Source organism: Pristis pectinata, chromosome 2 (genome assembly GCF_009764475.1).
Source record: "Pristis pectinata isolate sPriPec2 chromosome 2, sPriPec2.1.pri, whole genome shotgun sequence".
Classification (NCBI taxonomy): domain Eukaryota; kingdom Metazoa; phylum Chordata; class Chondrichthyes; order Rhinopristiformes; family Pristidae; genus Pristis; species Pristis pectinata.
In genome coordinates this window covers 23,755,491-23,781,153 of record NC_067406.1, presented here as the reverse complement: position 1 = coordinate 23,781,153, position 25,663 = coordinate 23,755,491, and the positions used below count along the sequence as shown (strand labels likewise).

Below are 25,663 nucleotides of genomic sequence, written 5' to 3'. Positions count from 1 at the left end.
GCAATGTGTCTCAGCAACAGTGTAATTTTGATGGGGCTTCACACAATTCCCCCTCTCTTCTGGAGAGACAAGACACTGCAGATGCTGGAATCCGGAGCAACAAATAATCTGCTGGAGGAAGCCAATGGGTCAAGCAGCATCTGTGGGAGGAAAGGAATTGTCAACAGGCTTCTGCATCCTGATTAGGACTGAGAGTGGAGAAGTGAGGTGGCCAGCATAAAGAGGAGAAGGGGATGGGAGAGAAAAGGTGATTGGTGGACTGAGGAGGGGGTATAAGATGACAGGCAGGTTGTGCAAGGTCAGGAGGGAAGCTCCCTGCCTGTCATCTTACACCCCTCCTCAGTCCACCAATTGCCCCGGACTCCTTTCTCACCACTGCCCTTCTCTATGCTGGCCACCTCACCTCTCCGCTCTCAGTCCTGATGCAGGGTTTCAACAATTCCTTTCTTCTCACAGATGCTGCTCGACTCGCTGAGTTCCTCCAGCAGATTGTTGTTCCCCCTCTCTTCTATCTTGTTACTATTTTAATCAGTCATTATTTTCTGTTTTCCGCACAGTGTGGAGTTATCCCTGCTTTCCTTGTGAAACAGTAAAATCTCTCTCTTTGCAACTTTGTACTCATTGCCTCTTACTGTTTAAATTCATGTATTCCCTGGCCATTGAACACATCATTGTGAAACTATGACCCAGTAAGGAGCCCGTGACCTCACTACTGGAGGACAACGTGTTTGAATAATATCAGTTGAAAGCAAAGCATTGCAGCTGCTGGAAATCTGAAATAAAGGCTCCACAGGTCAGGCAGCATTGTGAGGAGAGAGTGAGAGTTACCCTTTCAGGTTTCAGACCCTTCATCCAATCCATCCTGACTGCTCTGTTCTTTTAACAACTACATCTGCATTTTATTTTTGTTCCAGTTGCAGGCAAAGGCAAACCAGAGTAAGCAAAGTGCTGAAGATGCCGGTGAGTGTGAACTAACAATGGGAGAGGGACGAGGGGCACAGAGCAACCTTCTGAGTTTGACTCGACAATAGAGCCATCCGGAGTTTATTTGAATCGTGTTTCTCTTGATGTGTATCTGGTTCCTCATGTCACTTCTTTCAAAAGAAATTAGCATTGCTCTTTACAATTAACATAGTTTATACTCAGTGCTACCTGCTGTCCCTGTAAGTCTGATGTTTTATTGATGAGGACATTGTAACATGTGATACATTGCAGATGCTGGAAATCTGAAACAAGCACTCGGCAGGTCAGGCAGCATTCTGTGAGAGAGAGAGAGATATAGTGTGGTTCTTGTGTCTGAGGAGGGAAGGAGGGTGCAGGGAAGGCCTGGTGGAAGGGGTGGGGGGGTGGTGGTGCACTGAGGTTGAGGGAGAAAAGGTGAGGAGCGTGGAGAGGAGGAGGAGTGCCCAGTGCAGGGGAGGAAGGATGGGGCCACGTGGTTAGAGGGAGTTCGGAGTTGCAAGTTGTAGAGGTAGGTGGTCTGAGAGAGAATGGGAGGGGGTTAGGGGTCAGCAGGATATTGAAGGAGAAGAAATTTGGGTGTGTTGAGGAGCATGGGTGAGAGGGGTCAAGGGGAGCTTGGGTGGGAGTCAGCAAGGAGGAGGCATCTGTGCCTGAGCCCACCTGTGTGTGTGTGTGCGTTAAAGTCCGTGCAGTACGGTCTCCAGTGGGTCAGTCCCCCGTGCTACTGGATCAAAATCTCACTTTGACAATCAATGTGGTAGCTGGTGCACATTGAAAGATACCACACATGGGCAACTTTCACTCTACAATATGAAGTTTGGGATCAGAAATATCTGGATCCTGATGGACAGTGCCAGCAGCAACTGTCCTGAACACTGCTCTGTTATTGACCTGGGAACTTGGGCACTTTGACATTGACGTTGCTGCTCTGAATGAGATATGATTGGCCGAAGACAGCCAGCTCAAAGAACTTGTTACAGGATGTGGTTTCTTCGAGAAGTGCAAACCAGAGAAGAATGCTGTTTTGTGGGATTAGTTTTGGCCTTCAGCCTGAGAGCTGTACTGTTCTTAGTTCTATGTTAAGACTGGACTGGTTTGACATCTCGATGACTCTACTAATGGATAAGTAAATGTGACAGATCCACTGGCTCATTCTAAAATGGAATCAGCAAGCTAGGGTAATCAGCATGTTTGCCCCAACCCAAGGTGTGGCCAAGGAAGACCCAAAGAAAACCCTGGCCTACGTCCCAGAGGGAGGCAGACTGATCTTCTTGGTGACTTCAGTACCTGGATCTGAAAAGTGATTATTCTTTGAAAAGATGTGATTGACAAGGAAAGAACTAGATAAGCTAACTCCAATAGAGTTGACCTCCTGACATATGCTCGAAGCACATTCTATCGGAGTTTCATCAGAGGGGCAAGCACAAGACCTCAGGACAACATCCCTGATCCACAAATTGGCATTTGTCCAAGCAAGAGGCTGCAAGAATGTCCACATACTTGTGCCAAGTTCTTCCAAGTATTCCTTCCAGTGCTACCAATGACTGTTGGACTGACCACCACTCTGTTATTAGTCTCTATCAGCCTGGCCCCAAGACAAGGATAGGAGGAAATTTTTTTGCAAACACATCTATGTTGAAGTTCTCAAGGACCCTGCAAAAGTAGCTCTCCTCAGACAGCACCTCACAGACAAGCTGATGAAGCCCAACCAATAGCAACCACAAAATATCCACAGCCCTGAAGTTCACCAGAATTCGCATTTGTAAAGAGACTTTTGGTTAGACCATCTACAGTGCAAACATTTAAGGACCAGCCTCATTGAGAGCTGAGAACGATGACACACTTGTCAAGGACAGAGAGGTAGTCACAGCCACTGGAAGGAATACTTGGAAGAAGTCCCTTAACTGTGACTCTGTCCTTGACTCCATTCCACAGCAAACTATTTGGTTCAGCCTGGCTGCCAATGCTGACTGATAAGAAGTTAGAAAGCCCATGTGTCAGCTGAAAGACAAGACTTTGGGTGCAGACAGTATCCAGTTTCTCCTTGAGCATAACTTGACTCAAGGGAATAAGTAGGCTTTATTTGGCCCAGGACTGAATAGTTAGTTCTCCTTTCTGTCCATGGGATTTGAGCAATCTTCTCCACTTTCATTTTTCAAATAAATCAATACTCTTCCTCTTGCTCTCTTGTGGAGTCGCACTTTCACATCTTAAGATATCTTTATTAGTCACGTACATCAAAACACACAGTGAAATGCATCTTTGCATAGAGTGTTCTGGGGGCACCCGCAAGTGTCGCCACACTTCTGGCGCCAACATAGCATGCCCACAACTTCCTAACCTGTACGTCTTTGGAATGTGGGAGGAAACCGGAGCATCTGGAGGAAACCCATGCAGTCACAGGGAGAATGTACAAACTCCTTACAGACAGTGGCCGGAAATGAACCTGGGTCGCTGGCACTGTAAAGCGTTACGCTAACCGCTGCACTACCATGTCTGCCCTGTATCTGTAGAACACTACTGGAAAAAATTCTAATCTTCTACTGTTCTTATTTTAGTTGTCACAGTAATATTTTTAATTATTTTGATAAAGCTTCCCATTGGACCATAAGACATAAGAGCAGAATTAGGCCATTTGGCCCATCGAGTCTGCTCTGCCATTCGATCATGGCTGATTTATTTTTCCCAAAGCAGTTTCATTGCCTGCTTCTCTGCCCCTTGCAGTCCCCCTCCAGCTAGCCAAGATATGGTAAAAGACACTACATAGTTCACACATATTTGAAGTACGAACTTTTTGCACCTTAGATTTTACTTGCGCCCACAAGCTTTGTTGAATTCTCTCATGATTAACCCTGTATTGGAAACATTGCAACCTGGAAATACAAGTTGAGAAATTTGACCTTGATGGCTAGTGTTAAGTGTAAGTATATCGATTGCTGGTGCCACTCGCCTCTGCACGTTCATCTCCACTGAATTCTAAGTGCTTTCTATTTTAACTTGTTCTTCAGCCTGAAACAATCTGTCAGCCCAATGAGTTGTAGTTGGGGCTGGGTGCAAAAACACAACTAACGGTATGCTTTTCAGCAACTAACACTGTCTGTTTAAAGAGCAGAGGAAAGAGAAACTACAGCAACTTCTTCCAGTAACACCAGGATTATCTCTCCAGAAAAAAGCAGAAGAAGACCTTATGTTGTTGTAAACAGTAAAGCTCCACTAATCTGGCACCCTCGGGACTTTGGTACTGCCAGAGTAGCAGATTTCTTATACTATTGGATGTTATTCCCCAAATACAACGCATTTTGTTTTCCCCTTTTTTTTATATCTTACACAGTAGTATAATAAATTTTCCAGTGAACCCAAGAGTTAAGGGAAACGGGAAATACACAAGGACTCTGGATGCTGGTCCTGGCTGCAAACCGACCCCATTCTTGACCCCTGGTGTTCCAAACCTTATTTGTCTGATCTCAAGCATGCAAATACAAATGGGCACATTTTGCATATAGTCATTTGCACATGAGGAGCTGAGCCCTTGTTTTGCATTTCCTCTTTTCCCCTGATTCTGTATTTAAAAGCCAAACTCTTGGCAATCAGCTATGACCCCCAGGTATCTGTAACAAAACTGTAAAACATTCATCATAGGGAATGAAAAGAAAAAGTATATACTTTCAAAATTTGAAAGAACGGGACAATTTGGATTATTTTTTTTCTTATCTCTGAGTTAAACTCTCCCTCTCTGCTATGCCACTCCATTTGGAATTTTAAGCTTTGGGCAACCACTGTGGTACTGAGCTTGTAGCCCCCCAAATGTTGAATAGTTTGTACTGTACTATGCTGCTGCTGCAAAAAGCTAACTTTCACGGCATTAATACCCTGGACATATATGCCTATGACAAGAAACTTTAACTTGAAGAACTCATCGAACAGTCTTGGCTTTCCCATGAAAGAGCCACACTCTGTAACACCACTGAGGGTGTGACAGCAGCCATGTGAGGTGGTACACCAATCTCATCTGATTCTTTCTTTTAAAAGTCATCCATCAAAATCAAAAGCGGAGTAGTTTCTTTTTAATTTTCCACCCCCTGAAGCCTTCCTGCCCGGTTTAAGTATTCTGTGTCCATACATAGTATTGGTTTATTATTGTCACTTGTACTGAGGTACAGTGAAAAACTTGTCTTGCATACCAATCATACAGATCAATTCATTACATAGTGCAGTTACATTGAGTTAGTGCAGAGTACATTGAGATAGTACAGGTAAAAACAATAACAGTACAGAGTAAAGTGTCACAGCTATAGAGAAAGTGCAGTGTAATAAGGTGCAAGGTCACAACAAGGTAGATTGTGAGGTCAGAGTCCATCTCACTATGTAAGGGAACCGTTCAATAGTCTTATCACAGTGGGATAGAAGCTGTCCTTAAGCCTGGTGGTATGTGCCCTCAGGCTCCTGTATCTTCTACCTGATGGGAGGGGAGAGAAGAGAGAATGACCCGGGTGGGTGGGGTCTTTGATTATGCTGGTTGCTTTGCAAGACAGCGAGAGGTAAAGACAGAATCCAAGGAGGGGAGGCTGGTTTCCGTGATGCACTGGGCTGTGTCCACAACTCTCTGCAGTTTCTTGTGGTCCTGGGCAGAGCAGTTGCCGTACCAAGCCGAGATACATCCAGATAGGATGCTTTCTATGGTGCATCGATAAAAGTTGGTGAGTGCCAAAGGGGACATACTGAATTTCTTTAGCCTCCTGAGGAAGTAGAGACGCTGGTGAGCTTTCTTGGCCGTGGTATCTACGTGCTTTCTTGGCCGTGGTATCTACGTGATTTGACCAGGACAGGCTGTTGGTGATGTTCACTCCCAGGAACTTGAAGCTGTCAACCCTCTCGACTTCAGCACAGTTGATGTAGACAGGAGCATGTATACCGCCCCCTTTCCTGAAGTCAATGACCAGCTCTTTTGTTGACATTGAGGGGAAGGTTGTTGTCATGACACCATGCAAATAGTAATTTATTAATAATGAGGAAAAAAAAGTGCCTATTGTCAAGGTAATTATTGGCTCTATCACATTCACATAATTACTTACTCTAATTATCTTTGCTCTCTTTATAGAGTCGCACAGTTATGCAACACAGAAACAGGCCCTTCGGCCCATTGAGTCCATGCCAACCACCAAGCACCCATTTACACCAATCAATATATTCTTTCCATATTCCCATCTCCTACCTCCCTTGTCCCCCCCGACCATCCCACCTCCAAATTCTACAATTCACTACACACCAGGGGCAATTTACAGTAGTCAATTAACCTACCAACCAGCACATCTTTGGGATGTTGGAGGAAGCCCACAGGGAGAACCTGTGGACTCCACGTAGACAGCAGTGGAGCTCCGAATTGAACCTAGGTCCCTCAAGCTACAAGACAGCAACTCCACTCACTGCACTACAGTGCTGTCCTTGCGCTGGAGTTTCCAGCACAGTGGCGTAGTGATTAGCATGATGCTATTACAGCGCCAGCGATTGGGGTTCAATTCCAGTCGCTGTCTGTAAGGAGTTTGTATGTTCTCCCTGTGTCTGCGTGGGTTTCCTCCAGGTGCTCTGGTTTCCTCCCGCATTCCAAAGACGTACGGGTAGGTTAACATGGGTTTAAATGGGCGGCGCGGACTCATTGGGCTGGAAGGGCCTGTTACCGTGCTGTATAAATAAAGTTTAAAGTCCATGTGTTTCTTGCCTAATTGCTTGTTCTCTTATCTCCATCCCCTTTTAAAAATATGCGAGGAGAAAATACAGTGTAGAGGTTAGCGTAACGCTATTACAGCGCCAGTGACCAGGTTCAATTCCCACCGCTGTCAGTAAGGAGTTTGTACGTTCCTCCCCGTGTCTGCGTGGGTTTCCTCCAGGTGCTCCAGTTTCCTCCAACATTCCAAAGACAAACAGGTTAGGAGCTGTGGGCAATGCTATGTTGGCGCCAGAAGAGTGGCGACACTTGTGGGCTGCCCCCAGAACATTCTCAGTAACACAAAAAAAGCATTTCACTGTGTGTTTTGATGTACACGTGATTAATAAATATCTTAAAACTAGTGTGTGTGGACAACAAGATTTGGGAGGAGCTGATGACAATGTGGGAGACAATAGATAACTGAGCCAGCATAGTAGGCCATTCAGTCCATTGTGTCTATGGTGTGAGAAAATGATAAATATTTATTATACCTAAACACATCTAGACAGTCACTTCATTACACTCGTAGAATGTAGCGGTAGCTACATTCAGGGTCAAGGGATAACTCACTATCCACAGAGTAATAAGTCTTGGTTCCAGAGTATTGATCAGATTGGCCCAATTAATCTTGATGTGTTCCTGGAATTGATGGATGTTGATGGTAGGATTTGGTCATGGGACTATTCTAGGTCAGGATAAGGTGGTCAGGCTTGTTCTAGTTGAAGATGGTCATTTCCTGCCTCTTGCATCATTTGCCATCCCAAAACAACTTGGCTTGGGTGTTGTCCAGTTTAGATTGGAGTTAGTCGCCATACTGGAAGAATTGGGATTGGATCTGAGCAATTTTGAATTATCCTCAAATGACCTCATTAGGGCAGAGGAATGTTCATTGATGAAACAATCAAAGATGTATGGATCAAAGATATTGCCCTGAGAACCTTCTGTCGTGAGGCACTGGGCTATGCTTTATTAGTTTCTATTGTTTTGTCACTGGAATAACCTTTTGTTGTCTTCAAGCTTAGTTTGGGTTCCTACTGTTGTTTGTTACCTTGTTAAAGGCAGCTACACTCACCTCTCCATTGGCATGTTAGAAAAAAATCTGGAGCTATCATTCTGCTGGACTGAGCATCAGATGTTGATGAATAGATGGATTGATGAATTGCCCATCATTTTGCTGATAATTGGCTAGCAACCGATATGGTTACAATTGACAGGATTAGATTTGCCGTATTTTTTGTGTATTTAACATAACTGGATACCTTACACATTGAATAGACCTGTCTGAGTAAGTGTAAGGCATTTTGTGTATGGGAAACTCTGTAGTCATGGTATGCTGATAGTGTGGAGGAAGTGAATGATTTTTCAGGGTTGTGAACAGGGTGCCAAACAGTTAGCTGTTTTGTCCTGAATGGTACTGAGTTTCTTGATTGATGGATCTGCATTTATGCAGGCCAGTAAAGAGCATACCATCACATTCCTGACTTGTACCTTACAGGAGGTGGAAATGCTTTGGGAGTTGGGAGGTGAGTCACTTGCTGCAGGATATACAGCCGTCGTCTTTTTCTTGTGCTAACAGTAGTTATGTGGATGTCCATTTGGGTTTCTAGTAATTGGTAGTCCCAGGATATTCAGTACCACTGAATATAGAGTGTAGGTGGTCAGACACTGTTGGAGGTAGATATTGGCTGGCACTTGTATGGTGAAAATCTTACTTGCCATTTATCAGCACTTGCCTGAATGATGTCTACATAAGCACCATGCAGCAAAGGCGACATAATATTCTGAGGAGTTGCAGATGGAATTGTAGGACTGTTCTGTGTGTAGTTTTCTACTTCCTGCAAAATACCAAAGGTAGATTTATGGAGCTTGTGAAGAGGGTGTGATGAGTTTAAAAAAAAACAGTAAGTTAAGGTGCAGATGATAAACATAATTGCATCTGATTGTGCCAGAACTGTAAGTCAGAAAGAATATACTATGAAGTACAAATGTGGAGCTGTTAACATGTGAAATTGAACATAAATGTGTTTGGAGTTTTTATTACAAATCAGATTAGGCACTAGTACTGTATGTTAAAACCTCGAGAGCACACTGTGTTCACTCAATGGTCTTGGGTGGGTGCAAATCTGGCAAGGGACAAATATAGTTTGTGTGTTCAAGCTATTCCTGTCTGAAGAAATACGCCAGCTATGTTTTGTTAGATTGACCTTAAAAGATAGGAAAATTAAAGGAATAAGTAATTATAAACAGGACGGGAGAGAAATTGAAATATTTTATTAAGTGTTCAAATGCAGGCAACCTGACAAGGTCAAAACCATGTGAGGAATGAACTTGAAGCTTTCAAATTAGCAGCAAAAGTAAATTAATAGTTGGGAGAAAAAAGTGTTGTCGGGGAAGCAAGGTCAAATAAAGATATTGAGTACAATACCCCAGCAATATTTAACTAAAGAGTTTAAAAGGAATGCTGCCTCTAGGTACATGTGCTCAGATTTGTTAGTAAGAGTGTGATTGTATGTATTAGTCTTCTTCTGAGTGTGGGTTTTATTTCACAAGTTTAACTTTCAGCTTGCTCATTTGGCATCAAAATTGAATAGTGAATCCTAAAAAAAGAGTCGGACTGATAGACATAGAGAACAAATCCTCTCTTATCCAGATGTACTGGGGCTAGTTTCGACAGTTTGGGTAACTCTTTGTTGATTTTGGAAGCAGAAATAAGCGGGCAGATTATTATCTAGGAGGAGAGAAAATCCAAAGCACGGAAGTACAAAGGGACTTGGGGGTACTCGTGCAGGATACCTTAAAGGTTAACCACCAGGTCGGATCGGTGGTAAAGAAAGCGAATGCTATGTTGGCATTCATTTCGAGAGGTGTAGTGTATAAAAGTAAGGAAGTGTTAATGAGGCTCTACGGGGCACTAATGAGGCCTCATTTGGAATATTGTGTGCTGTTTTGGGCCCCATATCTTAGGAAGGATGTGTTGACGTTGGAGAGGGTTCAGAGGAGATTTACGAGGATGATTCCAGGAATGAAAGGGCTTACGTATGAGGAGCGTTTGTCGGCTCTTGGACTGTACTCGCTGGAGTACAGAAGAATGAGAGGGGACCTCATAGCAACATTTAAAATATTGATAGGAAAGGACAGAGTAAATGGGGCTAGGCTGTTTCCCTTGGTGGGTGAGTCCAGGACTAGAGGGCACAATCTTAGAATTAGAGGGTACAGTTTCAAAACAGAGATGAGGAAAAATTTCTTTAGCCAGAGGGTGGTGAATTTGTGGAACTCCTTGCCACGTACAGCAGTGGAAGCCAGATCAGTGGGGGCGTTCAAGGAGGAGATGGATAGATATCTAAATAGTCAGGATATCAAGGGATATGGGGATAAGGCCGGTAATTGGGATTAGAATAGGTTTTTTTTCTTCTTCTTCCCCCATTCCCCATTTCTCATTTCTATTTCCCTTTCCTTGGAGCAGACTCGATGGGCCGAATGGCCTGCTTCTGCTCCCTTGTCTTGTGATCTTGTGATTGCAAATTAAGCATTGTACTTTCCTGGTTTGTTTGGCTCAAAGCCCAACTTGCCCTTTTGAATAGTAACTTGTCTTTGTTTTGTGGTGCATCGGGTTCTCTTAAAATGAACTCTTTGTTTGTAAGTGCTGAGTCAGAACAACTTGTTTGTTGGAATTGCCTGCAGGACAACCATATCCATACTCAAGTTTTGTGTCTTTTTTCCTAACATTTTTTTTTGCTAATCTGAATCAATTCTGTCTTGAATGTTCTCACTAGAGTTGCAATCTCTCTCCACTCTGAACGTCATGGCTTTCATGTCACTGCAACAAAAGAATTCAAATTTATTAAGTGCAAGGGGGAAATGATAACATAATAACTGAACACATATATAGTTCATTCTGTGGGCTGAATTCTTAACTTGCAAGCAAACTTGAATTTACCCCAATGATTATGGTGGGCAGAAAATTAAGAGTTAGTGTTGGCAAACATTACTGATTATGGAGTGTACTAAACATGAAAGTAGTGAATAAACCAGACTTGAGTGTTTGGAGTGCAAATAGCTTTATTTACACATACTAAAACCAGCCTTTGGCAAAGGTCCTGTACTCTGGAATTCTCTCTCTAAACCTCTGCCTCCCGCTCACAAGAGTCCACCTCTTTGACTAATGCCTCTTTGTAGCTCTTTGTCGAATTTTGTTTGATAATGGTTGTGTGGAGCATAGTGGGGATTAAAGGTGCTACAGGAAAATGTTGTTATTGTTTATCTGCCCCTCCACTCTTCACTTTGATTGAGATTTTATATCTTGTTTCCTATCTTCACAGATCGACTGTACCAGCAGAATGTTTCCACTCTGGAGAAGATCCAGGATGAGTGGCAAATGGAGCACATCAAGACCTGTGAGGTAGGTTTGGATGCACACATTGGACAACTCTGAATAGCACACAGGGCAGTAGATCCACTAGAGGCCTTCAACTTGTGCCAACCCTTCGTGATGTAACTTTGTGTTGGTCTGAACCTTGTATCTGGTTTGCTGTACAACTTCTTTCAAGGTATAATGTATGATGAGGTGAAGGATTTAACTTTATTTCAACAAGGAAAATGAATTCTGTTCAGTCCTTCTAAATGAGCACTGAGTTTGCAATTCAGGATCTTACTTGTTTTTATTTTTGAAAGACTGAATAACTGGAAGCCCTCTTCCTGGCATGTTGCTTTCACAAATAAAACAGGCTGGTGGGAGAGGGAAGTGGTGAGCAAAGAGGAAGTGTGCTTGTGGATATACAAATCCAATCAGTTTTATCACGGTCTTCTTCCCCCCCCCCCCCCCCCACCATCTCCTGTAGTCCTTACTCTGACTCGCTCCCCTCTGATCAACCCCTCCCTTCTGACTCCCCTTCCCTGCCCCTTCACCTCTCCGACTCCCTCCATTCTATCGCTCCTCCCTTCCTCCCCCTTGTCCTGTCCCTGCACCCCCTCCTGCTTCCACTCTCTTTTTCCTGCTCCTTTTTCCTCCCACTCCCTCCCACTTTCCCCCAGCTCCAACTCCCCATCCCTTCCCTTCTTCCCCAACATCTTCCTTCCACTCCCCCCCCCCGCCCCACTTCTACACCAACCCCAACCAACCCCCCCCCCCCCCCCCCCCCCCAACCCTACTGCTTGGGCTGTAGTTGCTCCAGGACTGGTGGTGGTGGTGGTGCTGATGTTAGGGATAGTTGGTTATTCTAAGCTCAGCAGTGACATCAGGAGGCCCTTGGTGGAATTAAACCTGTTTGTAGTCCACCAGAAGAAAAAAGGCTTCCAGCTTTTACAAACAGTGAATTTATATAGACAAAAGTCCAGTTATAATGTTCTTTTCTCCAGAATATCAGTTCTAATGAGGAGAGAGGTAGTCTTAAGTAATTACACAGGAGCAAAACGATGAAAATCTCAGTGGAAATCACTGACTTTCAAAAGAGATATTTAAGGATGTGAAGGAAATCAGTTGAAGATGCTGTGTATTTACAGGGAGTTAACTTGCTTATAATGATCGGTACTTATAATGGAAATTGTATTTAATTTATTCAAAATTTCTGTATTTTTGATTTTCCTCCTTGTTTTTATATGGTTCCCAGCCTGGAATCTTTATTGTTCACACTTAACAGGTGTCAGCTAGATATTTAATTGCAGAGGCATTGCAGCTGCCCCTAGTCCGTTCTCCACTCAGTGGTTACATATCTGCACTGCCATTTGAAGGTCACTTGATAGCAGTTGAAAGCAGGACTGATATTTATTTCATTTTACTTTGTATATTTGCATGAATCTGATTACTGAATCAGTTCATTACAAATGACATCACATAAAGGATACAAAACAGTGCAAAGATTACCATACATTCCAGTCTCTTTGTTATCCTGCGTATAATACAATGCACTAGGAATTAGCTTGCAGATATCATAAATTATCCTATCTCTTGCACGCTATCTATATGTTGTCCTCTGATTTTATTAATCATTACTTTGCAAAGGATTTATAAAGAGGTTGGATTATTTCCTGAAGTCTATTGCTCAGAGACCATAATCGATGTGACAAAGAACTAAATGAAGTCAGAAAAAGTCCTCTTGCAAAAGTGGAATTGCATACAAGAAATAAAAGCCTGGAGGTGGACTGGGAGGTGAAGTTGGTGTGAAGTTGGCCTGTTAACTTTTTAACCTGGGTTTACAGCAATCTAGATTAACAAGGTGAAAATCTTCTCCCCTTACGTGGGCTGAACATGAACTGAATTTGAGTAATCCTGACCCAGCCTGTTTTGCACGGAACATAGAACCTAGAAATTTGTAGCAGAGGAACAGGCCCTTCGGCCCACGATGTCTGTACTGACCTTGATGCCAAATTAAATTAATCCCATCTGCCTGCACGTGGTCTGTATCCCTCCATTCTCTTCATGTGTCTGTCTAAAATCCTCTTAAATGTTACCATCATATCTGCCTCTACCACTGCCCTAGCAGCATGCTCCAGGCACCTACCACTCTGTAAAATAAAACACTTGCCTCGCACATCTCCTTAAAACTTTATCCCTCTCACCTTAAACCTGTACCCTCCAGTATTGGAAAAAGACTCTATCGATGTCCAAAAACACAATACCTCACGATTGTCTGGATTAAACTTCACCTGAAATTTTTCTGCTCAAATTTCGAACTGATCTACATCCTGCCATTCCTCACTACTCTCAATTTTTGTGCCATCTGGAAACTTGCTATATATTACAAACAACAGAGGTCCCAGCACTGATCCTTGAACAAAACCACTGGTCACAGACTACCAGTCAGAAAAACACCCCTCCACCACTATCCTCTGACTTCTACGTCGGAACTAATTTTGGATCCAATTTTCCAACTCATGACGGTTGTACATATTGCGCCTAATTTGCCAATTGTGAGAGGAGGGACAAATAGGCTGTCCTGAATGGATGGTGGAATATATCACACTGAGGTTCTTGAGGATCCTCATCCAATAGTAGGGCAGCAGTGAAGACTTGCTCTGTATCAACCCATGCTGTACTTGATGCAGACAAATATTGAGTTTATTGAGTTTAAAGTCATGTCATATACACAAGTACATGTATGCACAGGTGCGGTTTTTAAAAAAAACTAACTTGCAGCAGCTTCACAAGCACACAGCAGCATTCACAAGAAAAACATAAACACAATTTTTACAAGAAAGAACGCAATTAGAACAAAAAAAAATCTATTTTAATGCAAAGTGATCAAAGTAGTCATAGGGAGCAGGTTTAAGGTGAGAGGGATAAAGTTTTAAGGAGATGTGCGAGGCAAGTGTTTTATTTTACAGAGAGTGGTAGGTGCCTGGAGCATGCTGCTAGGGCAGTGGTAGAAGCAGATATGATGGTAACATTTAAGAGGATTTTAGACAGACACATGAAGAGAATGGAGGGATACAGACCACGTGCTACACTGGAGTCATTAGGGTTGTGCCGGTTGGTTCAAGAATGGTTGAAGGGAAAATAACCAAAGACCATGCATTTTCACTTCCTTATTAATCATAATGTTGGACTAATATTTGCGATAAAAATGTACTGGTAAATTTTAGAAGCCACACATAATCTTCCTGCACAGACTGCAGCCCAATGGAATGTGAAGGCATAGTAGAAAATAGATCCATGCATGCACCAGCTTTTGACAAGGATCTTCCCCAGTGACAATACTGAGTCGTAGGAAATGCAGATAAAATAGTATCAGGCAGTTTTAACACATGGGGAAGGTGTGATCTTTAGCAATGCTGATATGTGTGTGGAACTTTAATATCTGGGTCCTCCGGCCACAAAATAATTGAATAAATGGAGAGTTGCTGATGGGTTGTAGTCAGCTGCAGTGAGTAAAGGCAGACTGAGCCACTACGGCATCTCAAGCAGGAATGAAGAATGTGCTTCCTTCCGCAGTCACAACAGCTAACACTGTAGTGAGCAAAATTATTGTTAGGACAAGAATCCCATTCATATAAACATTGCAAGGTTTTTCTCACTCTGAAGTACCAGGTTAAAGGTGCAACATGGCTTTGAAAGTTTATCCAGTTTTTGAAAAGAGGTGATATATATTTAATCTGACTATAGTTAGTAAAAGGTTCAGCCTTAAAGGTCCCTTATTCTCCATTTTTACTGAACAAAATGGGCAGAAAAATTGCACTCTGATTACTGGGAGCACAATGATGAGATAAGATTAGTCACATGTACATCAAAACACACAGTGAAATGCACCTTTTATTCTGGGGGCAGCCCGCAAGTGTCACCACACTTCCGGCGCCAACATAGCATGCCCACAACTTCTACATTCAGTGCACAAATCTTCATGTGACATCTCTCTTGGCAAGAAATTCAAGTTTAACTGACAAGACCCCATTCCAGTCAGAGTGTAGATGAAGCATAAATCCTGGAACGTTGAGAGGCAATCTTGGGCAAAGTGTCACTGGATGAATATGAAACCCAGGGTGATGGTGACTTTTGGTCCATGCAGTAAAGTCACTTCAAGAAGCCCCACGGACAGTCTCTGGGGGAAGGATGGTGACAGTTTTAAATATAGTTTATTCTAATTGCAGTTCCTTGAGAAGCAGGACTGTGAGAGGATACACAGCATTCGTAATGCTATGTGGGTTCACGCCAATCAGCTCTCCCAGGAGTGCGTGACCAGTGATGAGGTAAGAGTTTCATGCTTTTACACTTCCTTTTCCATTTAGTTTAGAAAATAACTTCTCATCCACATATGATGTCATTCCTTGCCCACCTTCAGCTGTTGTACTCTTTCAAAATCCAGCATTATCATAAATTTTACTGTTGAAATGTTTGTGAAGGCAGAGGGGTTTGTAGACTTTAGAGGAAGCGAGGATTATGCGGATGATACGGGAGAATGGAGTTGAGGCAAAGATCAAATTAGCTGTGATTTTATTGAATAATGGAGCAGGCTTGAGGAGCCATTTGAACTGCTGTTCCTGTTTCTTAACTTCTTACATTACAATAGACTTAGACCTGCTGTCAAGCTATAGTTTAAAAATAATAACAGAAGATGCTGGAAATACTCAGTTGGTCAGGTAGCACCAGTGGGGAGCAACAGAATTAATAGACCAGCATAACAAAGTCCATTTTCTTGGCCTATCTTTTATCACCTCTTGATCTTTCTTATAGAACATGGAACAGTACAGCACAGAACAGGCCCTTTGGCCCAGAACGTTGTGCCGACATATCTATTCCCTCCGGCATACAGAATGACCATATCCCTCTATTTTCCTCTGATTCATGTGCTCATCCAAGCCCCTCTTAAAAGCCCCCAATGAATTTGCCTCCACCACCCTATCAGGCAACGCATTCCAAGCATCCACCACTCTCTGAGTTTAAAAAAAACTTACCCCTCGCGTCTCTTCTGAACCTACCCCCTCTCACCTTAAATGCATGTCCTCTGGTACTGGCTCTCTCAATAATGGGAAACAGATATTGCTTGTCCACCCTATCTATGCCCCTCATAATGTTATACACTTCCAACAGATCACCCCTCAGCCTCCGCCACTCCAGAGAGAAGCGACCAAGTTTGTCCAGCCTCTCCTGATACCACATGCCCTCTAATCCAGGCAGCATCCTGGTAAACCTCCTCTGCACCCTCTCTAAAGCCTCAACATCCTTCCTGTAGTGAAGTGACCAGAACTGCACGCTGTACTCTAAATGCGGCCTAACCAGAGTTTTATAGAGATTTTGCCCTGTCTTGCAGCCAAGCTGCCTATAAAAGAATTTCCTGTACTGTAGCTGTGGCAGAGCCTTGAATGTGAATGAATATGCGGTCAAATAGGGAATAGCAACAAGTTCAATGGGAGGAATGATCTCTCAGGTAATCTTTTGGGTCACTGACCTGTAGTTAACTTGGCTCCTGTCTCCACAGATGCTACCTGACCAGCAGTTTCTGTTTTTTTTATTTCTGTTTTCCGGTATCCACAGTATTATACTTTTATAAGTGGTTTGGCTACAAGACTGAGCAATGTAAAAAAAAAGATCAAGAGTTGATAAAAGAGAGGCCAAGAAGCTTGTTAGCTGGGGATTCAGACTCATTAGTCTTTTTTTTTGTTGCCTTTATCTTTCTTCCTGCTTCATCTTCAGATGTATGAGGAAATACGGAAGGTGTTGGAACAGTGCAACATTCAGAAGGACCTTGAATTCTTCATTGATTTGAAAAGAAGTGGAGACACACCACCAGGTAGAAGAGTCTATTCCAGCAGGAGCTGTGGACTAACTCAGGATAGATACTGTGTGTTCCAGTTAGACTTGGTGAAAAGTCTAAACATACTCGAGGTTCAGAATGCTGAACCGTGGATGTAATTGCCCACTTAAGACAAAGGTGAACGGGCCTCAGACATATTTAACACTGCCTGAGCTGCCCTTGAATTAACTGCTGGATTTGCAGTGAAGTAGTGATTTCTGCCAGTGCGTTAGAAAGTCAAAGGCAAAGTTATTGAACTGTACTATGCACAAGTTCATGTATGCACAGGTGCAATGAAAAACTTACCTGCAGCAGCATCACAGGCACATAGCATCATATAAGCAGCACTCACAAGAAAATGGTAAATTATACACAACTTTTACAAGAAAGAACACAATTTGGAAAAAATTTTACTGCAAAGTGATCATAGCGTTGCTAAACTGTAGTTATCAGGGCTGTTCCGACTGGTTCACGAACCGAATGGTTGAAGGGAAGTAGCTATTCTTGAATCTGGTGGCGTGGGACTTCAGGCTTCTGTACCTCCTGCCCGATGGTAGAAGCATGAACCTTGGTGTCCTTGGATTAAAGGAAAAGGTGATAATAAACTATAATTTTGCCAGTGATCACTATTTGTAATTTCAGATCTCTACATTAATAGAAGGCAGGATTCGGCTCCAGTGGTTAGTTGAGCTGTAGTGGTCTATGGAAGAGATTAAGCACTCTTGGAAGAATGGAGCAGCGATCTGCTGGAGGAACTCAGTGGGTTGAGCAGCATTTATGGAAGGAAAGGAATTGTTGACGTTTCAGGTTGAAATCCTGCATCAGGACTGAGAGTGGAGAGGCGAGGTGGCCAGTATAAAAAGGAGGAGGGGAGTGGTGAGAAAGGACTGCGAGGCGACTGGTGGACTGAGGAGGGGTGTGAGATGACAGGCAGAGGTAGTGCTAGGTGGGGGAGGTGAGCAGGGATGGAGTTGGAAGACAGCAGCAGGTAGAGAGAGGAAAAAGGGGGACAAAAAAACAAAACAAGGTAGGGGGAGGGGACTGTGAAGACGGGAGACAAGTTGGAACACAAAGGGCTACCGGTGCTGGATTCAGATAAGCAAAGAGGTGAGAATGGGAACCATTAGGGGAGAGGTGAACAGCAGTTGGAGCCAGATTTTGGGAGCGGGAGATGAAGATGGGTGAAGGGGGAATGGTGGAGTGTGTGGGAAAGGGGACAAACATGGGAGGACCGGAGAAGGATCAGAAGTGGGGGGGAATGGGGATTCCCTAAAATTGGAAAACTCAATATTCATGCCATTGGGATGTAGACTACCCAGGGGGAATATGAGGTGGTGTTCCTCCAGTTTGCGTTGGGCTTCATCCTGACAGCAGAGAAGGCCAAGGACAGACAGGTCAGGGAATGGGGAGTTGAAATGGTCTGTAACTGGGAGCTCAGGATGGCCCTTGCCGACTGAGTGTAAGTGCTCTGCTAAACAGTCGCCCAGTCTGTGCTTGGTCTCACCAGTGTTAGAGGAGGCCACATCAGAGCACCGAATATGGTAGACGAGGTTGGAGGAGATGTTGAAAGAAGCAGTGTCTGTGAGTTTCTTTGGTATTGGCTTTGAACTGTGTGAACCCTCAGAAAGTGAGCTATTAAGATAAGATTTCTTTATTAGTCACATATACATCAAAACACACAGCGAAATGCATCTTTTGCATTCTGGGGGCAGCCCGCAAGTATCGCCACGCTTCTGGCACCAACATAGCATGCCCACAACTTCCTAACCCATACGTCTTTGGAATGTGGGAGGAAACCGGAGCACCCGGAGGAAACCCACGCAGTCATGGGGAGAACATACAAACTCCTTACAGACATGATGTGTTGGTGATTGCATCCAGCCTCTGCTCTGAGCAGTGCTTCCTTCATAAAAAGGGTTGGAAAAATCAAGATGATCCCTGACAGTGTGGTGCTCAGTAGGTGTCGATTAACATGGGCAGAGCTCTGGATGCAGGTCACCAAGCAAGACCACATGAAATAGTGTTTGTAGTACAGCACCTCAGCATTGCGGTACGGTAAATGCCAATTAATATTGGTTTATGATAGTCAGCTGTGATTTTTGTGTTCCTTTTCTTCAGCCCCCGTCGTATACGAGAACTATTACAGTGGACAGCGAGGGCTGCCTCTGAGCCGAGCTCCTGCAAACCCGAGGTGAGAGCTAGACACAGCAACTTAAAGGAAGGGCTTTCAGCCAACTCTGATCACATTCATTCAATCTACACCCCAAGGTGTGAGGAAGGAAATCTCAACACATGAAACTCTTTGCACCACAGTCTCAAATCTGAGAATTCACATGTTAGGATAAACAGAGTATGTCATCAAATCTCCTGGGCCCAAACCAGAAACTGATCAGGATTCAAACAATTTTTTTGGCAGAAGTGGGGGCAGGCTGTCTAGAGGGGAGGGTTGGGCCCAGACAGATAATGGGAGCAGTGTGAAAGGATCTTCACCCAGGTACTTGGGATGTAGAATAGGTATGGATGGAGCTAACATGAAGAAAACCTGTTCGTAATTTGTAAAAACCCAGAACATCATAACTGTATGAATTAGGAAAAGGCAGCGTTCAATCCAACTAGTTACCTCGCAAAAAAACTCGTGCCTTTGGGATGTAGACTACCTGGGGGAATATGAGGTGGTGTTCCTCCAGTTTGTGTTGGGCTTCATCCTGGCAGTAGAGAAGGCCAAGGACGGATGAGTCAGGGAATGAGGAGTTGAAATGGTCTGTAACTGGGAGCTCAGGATGGCCCTTGTGGACTGAGTGTAAGTGCTCTGCGAAGCAGTCGCCCAGTCTGTGCTTTGTTTTGCTGATGTAGAGGAGGCCACACCAGAGCACATCGAAGTGGGCTTTATAAGTATAGTGAGGTGAAACAGGAATGGGCCTGCTGGCCCCTCAAGCCTTTGAATTAAGATCATGACTGACCCAATCTTGTCCTCGGCTCCATTTTCCTGTCTGTTCCCCACAGCCCTCGACTCCCCAGTAAACCAAGAATCTTATCCCATCAATGATTTTAGTTTCCGCAACTCTGAGGTAGAAAATTCCAAAGGTTCTGAGAGAAGAAATTCTCCCTCATCTCTTTCTGTCATATAGAGAAGATAGGACAGTCCAGCACAGTACAGGCCCTCGTGCCGACCTATATAAACCTCCCCCATGATCAATCTAACCCTTCCCACCTACACAGCCCATAACCCTCCATTTTTCTTGCACTCAGGTGCCTATCTAAGTTTTTTTAAATGTTCCTGTTGTATCAGCCTCTACCACCACCCCCAGCAGTGCATTCGAGGCACCCAACCACTCTGTAAACAAAAAAAAACCCTGCCTCTGACATCTCCCCTAAACTTTCCTCCACTCACCTTAAACAAATGTCCTCTGGTATTAGCCATTGCTGCCTTGGGAACAACCGTTTATTCTAAAACCATGCCCCTTGTTCTACATTCCCTACGAGAGGAAACATCTTTGCATTCACCCTCTCTCAATCCCCTTCAGTACATTTTATCTTTCAATGAGGTCACTTCCAATTCTTCTCAACTTAAATGAATGTAGCTCCATCCTGATCAACCTCTTCTTGTGAGACCACCCCTTCATCCCAGGAATCTAATAAGGACACAAAACAGACTGCAAATGCTGGAATTTGGAACAAAACAAAAATTGCTGGAGGAACTCAAGTCAGGCAGCATCTATGGAGGCAGAGGGATGGTTGACATTTCAGGTTGAGAACCCGCAGCAAAACCTTGGTCCTTGCATCAGGAACCCCAATCTAATGTGTTGGTTTTGAGATTACTTAGTTTTCTCTATTCCATTTGGTTGTTGCTGTACTGCAGCTTCACTAGGGACATCTCATCAATTATGGGTCTGCCTGGTGTTTCTCCTGGTATGCCTTTCTGCACTCCTCATTAAACCTCATGAGCCCCTGGTTTAATAGTAATGGAACACTGAAGAATATGCTGAGCCATGTGGTTACAGGTTGTGGTAGTGTACATTTCTGCTGCTGCTGCTAATGGTCCACAGTGCTTCACGGAAGCCCAGTTCTGAGCTGCCACATCTGTTCCAAATCTATCCTATTTAACACATTTGCAGTACACGGCCTTTGGTCGCTCTGGGGAAATGGGTATTTAAAGATCAAGACCTTGGCACAAAACTCTGGTCTACCAGGCAGCAGTGATCCCTGCCCTCCTGTGTGCTTCTGATACCTGAACTACCCACAGAAGGCACAACCAAAAATTCTCCAAATTCATTCGAAGGATAAATGAACCATCATCAGTGTCCTCTCCCGGGCTACTGTACCCAGCACTGAGGCCCTACTTGCACAGTTGGTTACACAGGGAGGCCAGCTTGCTCACATGCCCAACACCAGACTCCTAAACAGATACTTTTCTCTGAGCCCTGCAACAGGAAGAGATTACCAGGTGAACAGAAACTCTTTTGGGGGTGGGGGGAGTTGCGCAGAAATGCAACACCCACGTTGATTCCTGGGAATCTCTGGCCATGATCGCTCGAAGTGTTGCAGGGACGTTCAGGGTGGTACAGAGAAGCTCGAGGCAATGTATCAGGATCTCAAAGAAGCACTGGATAAGTAGTGGAAGGAGTGCATCAGCTCAGGAACTACCCACTCCCTGACAGAAATCTCGTACCCGATCTGTGGAAGAGGCTGTGGTTCTCACAATGGCCACATCAGCCACCTCAACGCACAAAACTGGAATGGAAACAAGTCATCCCCAATCCCAAGGGATAGCTTCAGAGAAAGAGTGCCTGCCACATGACACTACTTAACTTGTCTCTGGTTCACTATTGGTTTAAGAATGTAGCTCTTTATGAGCAGTTAGGGGTTAGGAATTAAATGCAAGCTATGCTCCATTCCATGAAAATACCTCTGAAGATGACGTAAAGGGGATGTAAGGGCATGTGCACTAGTTAATTAGAGTCTCAAAGTTGTTCAGGACAGAAATGGGCCATTTGGCCCAACTCGTCCATGCCAACTGTGATGCCTATCTACACTAATCCCATTCACCTTCATTAGGCCCACATTCCTCCACTCTTTTCCTATCCAAGTACCTGTCCAAAAGCTTTTTAAATTGTATCTGCCTCTTCCTCTGGCAGCCCATTCCATATAATCACCACTCTCTATGTGGAGAAACTTACCCCTCAGATCTCCTTTAAATTACTTCCCTCTCACCTTAAACAAATGCCCTCTAGTTTTGTACTCCCCTACCCTAGGAGAAAAACTATCTACTCTATCTATGTGCCTCATAATTTTATATATCTCTATATAGTCATTCCTCAGCCTCCTGGAAGAGGGAGGAAACCACTGAAGCTTAATCATAAGGTTCAGCACAAGAACAACTGAGGGTGATGTGCACAAAAGTGCAGTCTTCATTTCCTCATTCATATCATAGTGAGATTTAATAAATAATGTCACCATAGAAGGATGTCATCATCTGCTTGTCTATTTTGGCCTTGAGAGAGAAGTAACTCACAGTCTTCATTTTGTTTCCTCAGACGTATGCCTCTACCAAACCCTGAGAATTCAGCATGTAAGTGGACTTAATAAATGAAAATCATTGAACTTTCAATCAATTCTCTATGGACAGGTTTTAGGCCTTTTGTTCTTACCATATTACTTTGGCAGTGGGAGTAATGATGCAGGGAATGGGTAGTTAACGATGCAGGGAGTGAGGAGGAAAAGCAGATGTCAGGTGGAAGTGATCAGATGCTAGAGCATTTCATCCACCGGAATTAGATGCTGAGAAAACCTGATAAACATAGTTCGAACCATACGCGTCCGTAGTGAGACGAGCAGATCCCATTCTCTGTTCTGCATCATGTTAGTAAATTCTTTCGATTCTGGTTTTGATTTCACTATTTTAAGTTGCACTTCTTTGGAATTGGAATCGGTTTATTATTGTCACATGTACTGAGGTACAGTGAAAAACTTGCATACTGTTCATACAGATCAATTCATTACACAGTGCACTGAGGTAGTACAGGGTAAAACAATAACAATGTGTAACAGCTAGAGAATGTGCAGTGCAGATAGACAATAAGGTGCAAGGCCATAACAAGGAAGACTGTGAGGTCGAGTCCATCTTATCGTACTAGGGAACCATTCAATAGTCTTGTAACAGTGGGATAGAAGCTGTCCTTGAGCCTCATGGTATGTGCTTTCAGGCTTTTGTACCCTCTGCCTGATGGGAGAGGGGAGAAGAGAGAATGTCAGGGGTGGGTGGGGTCTATATGCTGACTTTATGCTACTCTGCATAAAGTCTGTTGTATAAAGTCATATGACTGTTTTACCGAGGCAGCAGGAGGTATAGCTGAGTTCATGCAGGGGAGGCTGGTTTCCATAATGTGCTGAGCTGTGTCCACAACTATCTGCAGTTTCTTGCAGTCCTGGGCAGAGCAGTTGCCGTACCAAGCCGTGATGCATCGATAAAAGTTGGTGAGTGTCAAAGGGGACATGCCAAATTTCTTTGGCCTCCTGAGGGAGTAGAGGTGCTGGTGAGCTTTCTTGGCTGTGGTGTCTACGTGGTTGGACCAAGAAAGGCTTATTGGTGATGTTCACTCCCAGGAACTTGAAGCTCTCAACCCTCTCGACCTCAGCACCATTGATGTAGACAGGTGCATGTACACCACCCTCCTTCCTGAAGTCAATGACCAGCTCTTTTGTTTTGTTGACTTTGAGGGCAAGGTTGTTGTCATGACACCATGTCACTAGGCTATCTCCTTCCTGTACTCCGACTCATCGTTATTTGAGATACAGCCCACTACAGTGGTATCATCTGCAAACTTGTCGATGGAGTTAGAGCAGAATCTGGCTACGTAGTCATGAGTAGAGTAGAGGGCTGAGGATGCAGCCATGTGGGGCACCAGTGTTGAGAATAATTGTGGCGAGGTGTTGCTGTCTATCCTCACTGATTGTGGTTTATTGGTTGGGAAGTCGAGGAACCAATTGCAAAGAGGCGAGTCCTAGGTCTCAGTTTGTGATGAGTTTGCTTGGAAATATAGCATTGAAGGCAGAGATGTAGTCAATAAACAATAGTCTAACATAGGCGTCTTTACTGTCTGGATGCTCCAGCGATGAGTGTAGGGTCAGGGACATGGCGTCCGCTGTTTCGGCAGTAGGCAAATTGAAGTGGGTCAAGGTTGTTTGGGAAGCTGGAGTTAATGTGTACCATGACCAGCCTCTCGAAGCACTTCAAGTTGGTGGATGTCAGAGCCACCTATCTTGTTTTTCTTGGGTACCAGGATGATAGTGGTGGTCTTAAAGGAGGTGGGAACCTCAGATCCTGTGCAGATCAGCTGGCAGGGGTATTTGCAGACATTTTAACGTGTCCCCCCCCCCCCCCCCCCCCCCCGCTTCAATCTGAGGTTCCCACCTGCTTTAAGAAGACCACTATCATCCCAGCCAGGGACACCATTCACATTGGGAGCACGGTCTTAAGATTTAGAGAGCAAAATGAATTGACTTTATCTAACTTACAGAAATAAAAATGGAAAATATCGTGAGCAGTCAGAATTGGCAGCATCTATGGAAAAAGGACAGTTGACATTTCACTGATGATCTGAAATGTTGATATTTTCTGATTTTAGTTCTGTAGTTTGTTTAATATGAATTTAATTTTCCCTTGAGAAGCAGTGAAAAGTCACAAGGTTATGCTTCCATCTGGCGGCTACAAAACAGCTATGAACAATGAGGTCAAAATAAGGATTGTAAAGAATTATTTTGAAAAATTGTTGATATAATGCACAACTGACAGCATGCGATACATAGTGTCAAATCATTCCTTCTGGATTTTTCTTCATCCTGAGGATGGATTGCTCCAACTACCACTAGATCTCCTAGGTTTCCACTGCCTATTTCTACTCACATTTGCTGCTAATCCGTGTGTATTGTCAAATATTAGTCCCAATGCCAAACAACAATGAGAACAGCTATAGAATTCAATATCCTTATCCACTCTCTTCGTTTATTTTAATGCAGGTGAACCACAATATGCCTCTGTTGGAGACAATGGTTACAGTTTCATTCGGTACCATTAGCAGTGTAAGTACCTCCTGCTTCTCTCTTCCCCCTGTTCCCCACCCCTTGCAAATCCCCACTCCCCAACTCTCCCAGCAGAAATCATTCTCTGTGGCTGCTTTTTGGTTATTCTTCATCTTTATTTCCTCAGGTCCATTGGGTTGACAGAGCAATCTATTCTCTAATTTTCCCAGTAGCCTATTATCTCCCCAAATTCTACCACCTTCCTGCAGTAGGGGCAATTTTTATTGTTCAGTACAAGTGCACCACTGTGTTGGCAGCTCGCCTTTAGCTCTGCCTGGCACCACTCCTGACACTCCCTTCTGCACTCCTAGTTGAACTGGAGTTGATCTCACTTAAGACCACAAGACATAAGAGCAGAATTAGGCCATTCAGCCCATTGAGTCTGCTCCACCATTTAATAATAGCTGATTTATTTTTCCATCTTAACCCCATAACCTTTAACACCCTTACTAATCAAGAACCTATCAACCTCCGCTTTAAATATACCCAATGCCTTGGCCTCCATTACCTGTCTGTGGCAATGAATTCAACAAATTCACCACCCTCTGGCTAAAGAAATTCCTCCTCATCTCTATTCTAAAGGGACATCTATTCTGAGGCTGTGCCCTCTGGTCTTAGACTCTTCCCACCACTGGAAACATCCTCTCCACGTCCAGTCTATCCAGGCCTTTCAATCTTCAGTAGGTTTTAATGA

The 25,663-nt window shown here is 43.9% G+C and overlaps 1 protein-coding gene across 1 annotated transcript in view; it reads left to right on the top strand.

Moving 5' to 3' along the window:
• pstpip2 (proline-serine-threonine phosphatase interacting protein 2) overlaps nt 1–25,663 on the top strand; it is a 117,506-nt gene that overhangs the window by 87,702 nt on the left and 4,141 nt on the right. Inside the window, exons 9-15 of the mRNA XM_052010294.1 lie at nt 915–960; nt 10,987–11,066; nt 15,248–15,346; nt 16,791–16,887; nt 19,009–19,081; nt 22,425–22,459; nt 24,907–24,969. Of these exons, the coding sequence (XP_051866254.1) occupies nt 915–960; nt 10,987–11,066; nt 15,248–15,346; nt 16,791–16,887; nt 19,009–19,081; nt 22,425–22,459; nt 24,907–24,965 (489 nt within the window). The 3' untranslated portion in view covers nt 24,966–24,969. The remainder of the gene's footprint in view (nt 1–914; nt 961–10,986; nt 11,067–15,247; nt 15,347–16,790; nt 16,888–19,008; nt 19,082–22,424; nt 22,460–24,906; nt 24,970–25,663) is intronic.